This window comes from Mauremys mutica, chromosome 1 (assembly GCF_020497125.1).
Source record: "Mauremys mutica isolate MM-2020 ecotype Southern chromosome 1, ASM2049712v1, whole genome shotgun sequence".
Lineage (NCBI taxonomy): Eukaryota > Metazoa > Chordata > Testudines > Geoemydidae > Mauremys > Mauremys mutica.
In genome coordinates, this window is record NC_059072.1 from 362,081,251 (window position 1) to 362,091,504 (window position 10,254).

General features: G+C 46.8%; 1 protein-coding gene across 1 annotated transcript; it reads left to right on the forward strand.

The window, feature by feature from the left end:
* Positions 1–6,022: 6,022 nt before the first annotated feature.
* LOC123362295 (olfactory receptor 52D1-like) lies at positions 6,023–10,159 on the forward strand. The gene is made up of 4 exons (XM_045002729.1): positions 6,023–6,047; positions 8,870–9,142; positions 9,242–9,710; positions 10,081–10,159. Exons 1-4 carry the CDS (start codon positions 6,023–6,025, stop codon positions 10,157–10,159), a joined length of 846 nt encoding a protein of 281 aa, XP_044858664.1.
* Positions 10,160–10,254: the final 95 nt, after the last annotated feature.

Here is a 10,254-nt window from a genome sequence, read left to right on the forward strand (position 1 = left end):
AACCTGTCCAGACCCAGAATGTGGCCCCTAAGGTGCGACAAGGCCCGCAACTGAGGCCTACAGAATATTATCCATGCACTGGACACTAAATAGATGTGTAGATTATATGGATAGGAAGGACCCTATTTTGACCTGCATTGCACAGGCCATAAGAGAGCCCTGAATTAATTCCTGTTTGAACTAGAGCAGAGCTTTGAGAAAAACATCCCATCTCGACTGAAACGTTGTCAGTGATGGAGACACACCACGATCCTCGTTAAACTCTTTGAATGGTCAATTACCCTACGTTAAACATTTCTATTTTGTCTCTTTTCTCAATTTGTCCATCACCAATGCCCAGCCACTGACTCTGTTATCAAATTTCTGTTCCCCATTATAAGAGCTGGTAGAATGCAATCACGTCACTCCATAACCATCTCCTTGGTAAGAGATTGAGCTAATTGAGTTCCTGGGGCAGCCTTGCACTGGCCCCCTGAAAAAGTTCTGTCTCCTGCACAGATGATCTTTACCCCTGCTGTCGAGAGCCCCATTGTGCCAGAGAAGTGCCGTTGCTGGAACTTTAGGGTCTCTGAATCCCCAGGCTGTTGAGTACCTTGAAGATAAGGGCCAAGACCTTGAACATGACGTGATATTCTTTGGGAAGCTAGTGTACAGTGCAGAGAATCAGAAAAGATTAGGGTTGGAAGAGACCTCAGGAGGTTTCTAGTCCAACCCCCTGCTCAAAGCAGGACCAATCCCCAACTAAATCATCCCAGCCAGGGCTTTGCATAACAAATGGAAGTGTGGGAATGGTCCAGCTCTTGGGAGAACTTTCCTGGATTATACACCACCCCAGTGGAATTGGCTATCAAAAGGATCAGAGTTCTCACTCCCAATCCCTTTACCCAGAGGCCTCCCTGACCTTGAGGACTTCCTCTGTCCTGTGTGGCATTGGGCCCAGGATTCCCGAGGGACTCGATGCCCAAACCTTTTGGGGTCGCTTAGGACAGGAGGTAGAGTATCCGCACTCTGGGGTGCTCTCCCCTCTCTGCACATTTCTCTGACACACTGATCATTGCATATAGTTCAAGCAAATACAATTTATTAAACAGCAACCAATTCAAAAATAAGAAAAAAATGGGAAAGGTTAATGGAAAACCTGTAAATCTGCCCTGTGAGCTTGGGGGAACTCCGAACAGCCATCTTTGGAAGGTAAGGCAAGTTCACAGTCTGTTCTTCACATTTTCCAGGCCCCTGCCCACACCCTGGCTGTGCTGCAGGGATGCCGTGGGTCAGACACTCGCTCTGGCAGTGCCACATGCCCTCACGCTCTGGGTGGCAGGACCCTCCTTCCCAGTGTTGCCCCCCTCTTGGCTAGCAGTGTCTCCCTGTGCTGGACCATCTGCCAAGGGTCCCTCTCACTCTTCCTAGCTGCTCACGAGATCAGGCACTGGACTGCTCCACCACCAGTCCTAACCCCATCCCCAGCTCCAGTCCCACTTAGGAAGGAACAATCAGATGCACACATACAGAATAGGAAATGACTGCCTAGGAAGGAGCACTGCGGGAAGGGATCTAGGGGTCATAGTGACACGAGCAAGACACGAGAAGTAATTCTTCCACTCTACTCCATGCTGATTAGGTCTCATCTGGAGTATGGTGTCGAGTTCTGGGTGCCGCATTTCAGGAAAGATGTGGACAAATTGGAGAGAGTCCAGAGAAGAGCAACAAGGATGATTAGGGGTCTAGAAAAAATGACCTATGAGGGAAGATTGAAATAATTGGGTTTGTTTAGTCTAAAAAAAAGAGAAGACCGAGAGGGGACATGATAGCAGTTTTCAAATACCTAAAAGGTTGTTACAAGGAGGAAAAATTGTTCTTCTTAACCTCTGAGGATAGAACAAGAAGCAATGGACTTAAATTGCAGCAAGGGAGGTTTAGGTTGGACATTAGGAAAAAATTCCTAATTGTCAGGGTGGTTACGCACTGGAATAAATTTTGTCCAGGGAGGTTGTGGAATCTCCATCATTGTAGACTTTTAAGAGCAGGTTCAGGGGTAAAAGTAACTTACAGGACTTACAGTAACTGCCGGAGTCCTGAGGGGGCGTGGTCTCATCCGGAAGAGGCGGGGCCTCTCAAGATTTAAAGTCCCTGGGGCACTGGCTGTGGCTGGGAGCCCCAGGGCCTTTAAATCAACCCGGGGCTCCCAGCTGAAGAGGTGGCTGGGAGCCCTCCAGGGCTCAGGGGCAAATTAAAGGGCCCAGGGCTCTGGCCACCATGGGGAACCCCGAGCTTTGGGGGACTGGGGCCGGGATTTAAAGGGCCCAGAGCTCCTGCCCCTGAGGGGAGTCCAGAGCCCTTTAAATCCTGGCCCCAGCCCGGCTGCCAGTGGGCGTTTCTATTACTTAACAAGCGGTCTGGGGTGTTGTAACGGATGTAGGCATGTACATACTAACCTACACAAAAGAGTGTGTTGGAATTAATTCAGGGCTTACTCGACAATTGGGTCCAGGGGAACAAGTATTGCAATATAACAGCCTGTACTCATATCTGCCTCTGGGTCGACATGCTCTTTTTCTTCTAACAATTAGGACCTTTTGATGGCAACACACTAGAAATAATAATCATCATTTCAGTTTAATGCTGTGCCCAATGTCACCCAGCGAATCCATGGCAGAGCTGGGTCTCTTCACTCCCTGATGGTGGGCCAAATCCTCCTATGGTGTAAGTGGCTGCAGCCCCACTGAACTCAGGGGAGATCCTGTGCACTATATAAACCAATGGAGAGAGAGCACCAGGCGTTTGCGCTGCTGCATGGACTGTCCGACCCCAGTCTGAGAGAGACTAAGCCCTTCCTGCTGCCTCAGTTTCCCCATCTGTAAAGCGGGGATACTTCCTGGGAGTAATGAGCAATAGTCTGTGAAGCACCAATCAACAGTCAACTCTGTGTCCATGTGTCATGGTGCCTTAGTCGGACACAGCTGAGGATGCCAAATTCAGGACCAACTGCTGAGAAATAGGGCAGACTCACCCCAAACTGTGGTTATTCTCTCATTACAGCTGGGTGGTAAGAAGGGGCCCAGCACTTCCCACAGTTCCCAGACGGCACCCCAGTGGTGACAACCCATCACACTCATACCCTGTGGAGCTCAAATTAGGCCCACAGGCTCTTATGACACAAGCATGGGGGAGGGACTGTAGCTTGTAGAATAGATCCTGATGTAGCAGTTGTTTGATTCTTTCCCAGTGGGTTATCAACCCAACAGGGCACATCCACCTAAAATACAACCATAGTGAAATGGTCCCGGGCATCAGGTATGGGAAACTCTGTGGCTCTCTCCTTATAAAGTGTGGTATACCATGTGAGATGAACTCCAGGTCATGTTTGCTATGGGAGGGGTGAAGGTATCACATAGTGAGTGGAGAACACCCATGGTACGTGTTCTGAGGCAGGATAATACAACCCATTTCTGCATAGATTTCTGAAAGATCAACACAGTATTGACATTTTATGCTGACTAGATGCAGAGACTGGATGAACTATTATAACAGTTTGAGCTGCAAGATATTTATCCAGTTTAGACCTCACAAAGGGATATTGGCAAATACCTTTGATGCCAGAATTCATGGAGATGAATGCATTTACTATACTCTTCTGCTTGCATCAATCCAGGATCACATAATTTTTCATCCACAGGGTGCCGATGACTTTTAAGAGGCTAATGGACTGGATATTGCAACTACATGGTGAGTACACAGCGCTATGCTGCTATGAGCAATTGAAAATGGATTTTGGTCCCGTATTTTGTGGCAGCATTACCACACATAGTGCAGATGGCAGCACATTACACACAGAAAAGACAGCCATCGTCAATTGCTAGACTGAACTGTCTGCAAGACTCAGTTTAACTGACAATCCAACCCCTGGTATTGGCAAATCATTTCTTCACTCCCATGGGAGCCTCTCAAGCTGAAGTTCTCCAGGGTCTATTTTCTGCTCTTCCCGGTCCTCACAGAGCCCTGGGAATTGTCTGGGAGTCCTGGACAATAACAAAGTCGTCAGGGACTGTACAAGGGAATCATAAAAGTTGCTGTCCAGTACAGCTCTGCCTTCCTGTTCCAGCAAGGAGATTCCCTCTCGCCTCTGAGCAGTATTATGGTGAGTTGCCTCTTTTTGCATTAAAGTTAGTGCTGAAGGCTCAGGAAGGGTTCCAGGGTTGAACTGTTTAGTATTGTCAGAAGCACCAGTGGATTTACCTGGTAAAATTGGAACTGCATATGTATTGGAAATAGTTTAGACAGATATTTGTTTTTAAGATCAGTTCCTTGTTGTCTCTTATGTCCTTCTATCTGTCTCAGTAGCTTCCTATTTTTTGGGCTGTGTGGTTTTTCCAAATCATCAATTTCACTGTGTTCTTAGTTAGTAAAGTCAAAGCTCTGCAGTGGGTATCTGTGTTACCAGAGGGTTCACAACAAGAATGGGTCACACACTGGCCAGATTCTGCTCTCACATTCTGCCTTCAGTGGGTCACTTCAGATTAACACTGGCTTCCCTGAGAGGAAAATCAGGACCCACATGTTTTGAAATCCCCATCTTCCATGCCTGGCCTCTGAACGCCACATAAACTGAAGGTTTCCTTCAGACTCTTTCAGCACCATGACAAAATACTGCTCTCTGCCCAGGACCCAAAACCACGATTTTAACAGCTGGGAGTCGAACATTAAACATTAAGCTGAAATCTGGTCCCATTAAGATGAGTGGCAAAAATGTTCAAAACAATTAGGATAACTATTTTATTTCATGGGGGAGAAGGGTCGGCTCTCTTTGTGCCCCTGCATCTCTGGGTCTGGAGAGAATGAGAAGGGCCAAAACAAAGTAAAAATAAAAGCATGTTTCTGGCTTAGACGTATCCAGGCAGTGCTGGAAATCTCACCGGGAGAGGTCCAAGAACACAAAGTCTGTGGCGGTGGTGGGAGGGAGGAGAAGGTGGGACGATGGGACGTGCAGTATCCAGATCACAGTGGCACGGAGTCCTGAAACTGGACAAAATAGGGAATAGACACCTTGCCTAATGCACAGACCAAAGAGGTGTAACGAGGCCTCTGGGCGGAACCCTCCTGGACGCGGGGGTTGGTGTCTCAGACTGCTAATTAACGTGGACCGCACAGTAGTAGATTGTCTCTGGCAGCTTCCCCACTCTGGACTATCCCTCTTTCCGTGAGCAACCTCACTACAGCCTTGTGGGAACACGAGCAACTGCCAACACAGAAAAGTAGCATCTGGAAGGTATGTCCGGGTTTCTAATGGGCTGCAATACATTAAAGCTTTGTGTCGTTTTGAGGAAGAGTGACTCACACTGGCTCCTTTTAGTTTCCACATCCTATCTTCCTCCTGCCGGGTCTGTCCCTCTCTCCTTTGCAGCACAGGCTGAGCTGCTAATGAGGTTCTCTTCACCCCCAGAAAGGCAGTTCAGGCTGATCTCTCCCTTTTCCCAGGTGCAGGCAGACACTGCGTTTAACCTAGTCTGAGGAGATATTTCTGTGAGCTGTTGCTGTGGGCTCTGGTAACTGGTTTTGCCCCTGGGAGAGGGATATCACCATGCTCCTCAGCTGGTTCAATCTCCCATCATGTTCTGACACCCTGTCCGCATTCTTCTTCCCCATTTCAGGCTGCACTGATTCCAACAGCACGCTGGTTGCCAGTGTCTTCTCCGTGTTCCCCATTCATTCTTGGCTCCCTCAACCTCCAAGCCGCCCCCTGCACCCCACAGATCTTCCTCTGCAGGGGGCGAGGTGCCTCCCGCCCTGCTCCCTTGTCCAGGGGCAGGTCAGTGACTGACTCACTGGTCAGAAATCTCACACAGAGTGAGGCAAATGCCAGGTCACCTCTGATGGGGCTCTATTGACTGGTGGGTAATCAGTGACGTTGCAAGTACCAAGGCACCTGTGCTCCTGATCTTGGTGCACAGATATACACCATGTGGAGCTTCGGGAAGTGCTGTACATGGACATCACACAAGCTGAGCAGTATGCACACTCTACAATGAGAGCGGACAACTCTGGGGGAGGTGAGGGCCTAGATCCCTTTCATATAGCTAGCCTCTGACTGTGACCCACATATAAATTAAAAACACCATTTTATGTATTTAACACTATTATAATTGCTAGAGGCAAAGCAGGGTTTGGAGTAGAGGCAGACAGCTCCTGACCCCCTCCCCCTCCTGTGTAATAACCTTGCAACCCCCTGAGGGGTCACAACCCCCAGTTTGAGAACCCCTGGCCTAGTTGAACCCAGCTGCCATGTTAAGGAACCACTGGCACCTGACCGAAACCGGGGACCACTGGGACACAGACGTTAAAACCAGGATGTTCTTGCAGCAGTTGCTAGCTGTCTCTGATAGTCATTAATGGTGAGGGTTGTACATTCATTCCTCAGTGTGGAGGTTACATGGGCTCACGTCATTATATTTCCCATGTAAAACGTTTCTCCAGGCAATGTCACATGAGATCTGTGAGTCTCGTGAAACACACACCTACAGTAACATTTCCAAGGCTCTATAGTCGCATGAGAATTTTTCCTCATAGAGTTAAATTCAACACAGTCACGAATAGGAAAAATGCATTCAATAAGCTCATGCACGAGCGTGGAGGCAAAATTCCTCCAACTGACTCCTAGGGACGTGTTCGCAGATAAACTATTGTGATCATATGGTCTGACGTCGTGTAGAGCGCAGGCCAAAGCATTTCCTAAAACTTAGTCCTAGAGCAGATCATTTAGAGAAGTATCCAACTTTAATTTAAAAATTCTCTTCTCAGTGATGAAGAATCCACCAAGACCCTTGGTAAACTGTTCAAATGGTTAATTACTCTCACAATTTAATAAATGCATGCATTATTTCCAGTCAGAATTTCTTCAACTTCAACTTCCAGTCATTGGATCGTGTTATACCTCCGTATGATAGGCTGAAAAGACTATTCTTAAATATTTGCTCCTCTGTAGGTACTTACACACTGTCAACAAGTCATCCATTAACCATCTTTGATAATCTACATAGACTGAAATCTTTGAGTCTACCACTATAAAGCAGGTTTTTTAATCTTTTAATAATTCTTGTGAGTCTTCTCTGAACCCTCTTTAATAAATCAACATCCATCTTTAATCGTGGACATCAGAACTGGACACAGGATTCCAGCAGCAGTCGCACCATTGCCAAATAAAGAGGTAAAATAACTTCTTTATCTCTCCTTGAGATTCCTCTCATTATCATCCAAAGATCACATTATCTCTTTTGGCCACATGGTCATACTGGGAGTTCATGTTTGGCTAATTATCCCTTCACACCCCCCAAACATTTTTAAAGACATTGTGCTTCCCATAGTGCCCCATTGTATAAGCGTCACCTACATTCTTTGTTCCTAGATGTAGATCTCTACATAGCTATATCAGAACATGTATTGTTTGCTTCGACCCAGTTAACCAACCAATCCAGATTGCTCTGAATCAGTGACCTGTCCTCTTCATTACTTACAATCGCCCAATTTTTTTGTCATTTGCAAACTTCATTGATATTCAGTCACGAGAAGGGTTAGCAGCTGAGTTGCTGGCACACGTCTCTGCTTACACTTGTCAGTTAACACCTGTAACTTATGTCTCAGACAAAGCTGCGTGCCTACAAGAAAGTCTCACCAAAAAAAACAAGGGAAGTAACAGAGATGCTGGCCTGTAGCCCTAAATACCAAGAGCTTTGTGCCTTTCGTGCTCTTTGTGCCCATTCAATTAAGCACAAAGTCAGAGCCCAGCATGATAACAGCTGTTTCCATTTGGGAAACTTGGTTTCTTTCCAATATAGCAATTGCATCGTGGATAAGAGCTATGTCCATCCAGTCAGGTGTCCTCTCTCTGACAGTAACAGCATCAGGTGCTGCAGAAGAAGGTGTAAGTAACACAGCACTACGGGGACGGTGGGGTGATGACCATCAAGAGGGTGTCACCCTAATGCCTAAAAGCTAGAGATTAGCTTGTGCCCTGAAACAGGTGGGTGTATGGGCTTTCCAAAATATTTTTTTAGCTATAAATATTATATCTGGATAGTCTCACTATCCATGTTAATCTACAAATCCTTCCTGGTTCTTCCTCTTATCTTGTGGTGTCAACTACCTCTTGTTGACTGTCCTGTTGATCTTGTAATATAAGTCAGGGAGAACACATCTCGATCTACTCTCTGCTAGTCAATATTTTATAGGTTTCTCTCATGTCACCTCTTATTCATCTCCTTTCTAAGATAACAATCCTAGTCTTCTCAATCTCTCCAATATGAGAGTTTCTGCAGGCCCTTGATCATTCTCATTGCCCTGGCCTCTCTACTTCTGCAATATCCTGGGGGAGAAGGGAGTCCAATACTACACAGAAGAGTGCAGAGGAGGGTGAAACATTGACCAATAGATCTCATGGCATTTTATTTTCTCTATGATTCCTCATCTCCCTCCTACTGGAACCTAGTGCTTTGCTCAGTTTCTGTCCATGCTTTCACTTTGAACAGGGTTTCACAGAGCTGTGTACCATGATGCCCAGATCCCTGTCTGGAGTTCATACAGTTAAATTAGAACCTTATAAGGTGTTTAAGGAGTTCAAGCTTTTCCCTTCAGTGGACATACACTTTGACAATATTGACACCTAAGTGCATCTGCTATCATACTGCCCATTCACCTGGCTTTGAGGACTTCTTTGGACTTGATTATGAGTTAAATACTCTGGTGCCATCTGTAAATAATCTGGTGACACCTCACTGCTGACCCCCCTTTCTAGGTTGTTAATAAAGATAAAATTTTTACTGTACTATTTATTGTATAAAGCGTGTAACCCCCTTGCTGTGCTTCTCTCTCTTCACAGGCACCTTGCGGACTTCTGAGCCTGATCGACACATTGAGTACCCTATCATGGCAACTTTCAACCTCACCCCCTCTAACCCTTCAACATTCAGCCTATCGGGGATCCTTGGCTTGGAAGCTGCCCACATCTGGATTTCCATTCCTGTCTCTATGTCCTACATTATCAGCCTGTTGGGAAATGCCACGCTTCTGTTTATTGTAGGCAAGGAACAGACACTGCACAAGCCAATGTACCTGCTGCTCAGCATGTTGGCACTCACAGACATCACCACATGTACCTTGGTTGTGCCAAAGGCACTGTGTATATTTTGGTTCAATTTCAAAAACATTACTGTGGGTTGGTGTCTCACCCAGATGTTCTTCCTTCACACAGTTTCTTTTACGCAGTCAGCAGTCCTCGTGACAATGGCCTTCGATCGCTACGTTGCCATATGTAACCCTCTGAGATACACCACCATCCTCACCAATGCACGAGTCGCTACGTTAGGGCTTGTAGGTTTGATACGGTCTGCTCTCTTCATCCTGCCTCTGCCCCTGATCTTGAGTAGGTTGCCATTCTGTGCCAACCGCATTATCCACCAAACGCACTGCGAGCACATGGCTGTGGCGAAAATATCGTGTGGGAACATCACAGTTAGCAGGATGTACAGCTTGGCTATAGCATTTGTAGTCAGTGGGATAGACCTGATGCTCATTGCCATCTCCTATGGTCTGATCATCAGGGCCATCCTAAAAATGTCCTCAAAGAAATCCCACCAGAAAGCCCTCAACACCTGCACAGCCCACATCTGTGTGATGCTGACAACTTATAGTCCTGGCCTCTTCACCAACCTGACACACCGGTTTGGTCAGGGTATAGAGCCCCACGTTCACATTATCTTGGCCAACCTGTATCTCCTCATCCCCCCCATGCTCAACCCTATCATTTATGGGGTCAAAACCAAAGAGCTTCGTGACAAAGTGGTCAAATACACCAGCAGAATGTGATTTTCGGACCACTGACTTTGATCCTCTGTGACAAGAGGGGGAAAGGATTTCTCCTCATTAACCAAGTGTGCTCTGTCCCAGTTTGGCTGAGCTCAGCATTGTGGATGTTCAGAGCCTGAAAACTTCCTCACACCTAATGTCTTATCACTCCATCACCAAGCACTGCCCTCTCCATTGCGAAGTTCCCTCTCTTTGATCATCACCTGACTTCTTTCACTGTCACAGGTCAGCCCCCAGCCCAACACCCCCTGTCACTCGGCCTTTCCATGAGTTCCAGCCTACGAGAAGTAATGCAGCTTTTTGAAGCAAGGAGCTTTGCATTAGTCTCTGTGAACAGGGTTCGTGCTCAGTTTGATGAACGGAAGCTAAGCTTTCAGACAGCCAGAGGGGAAAATAAGA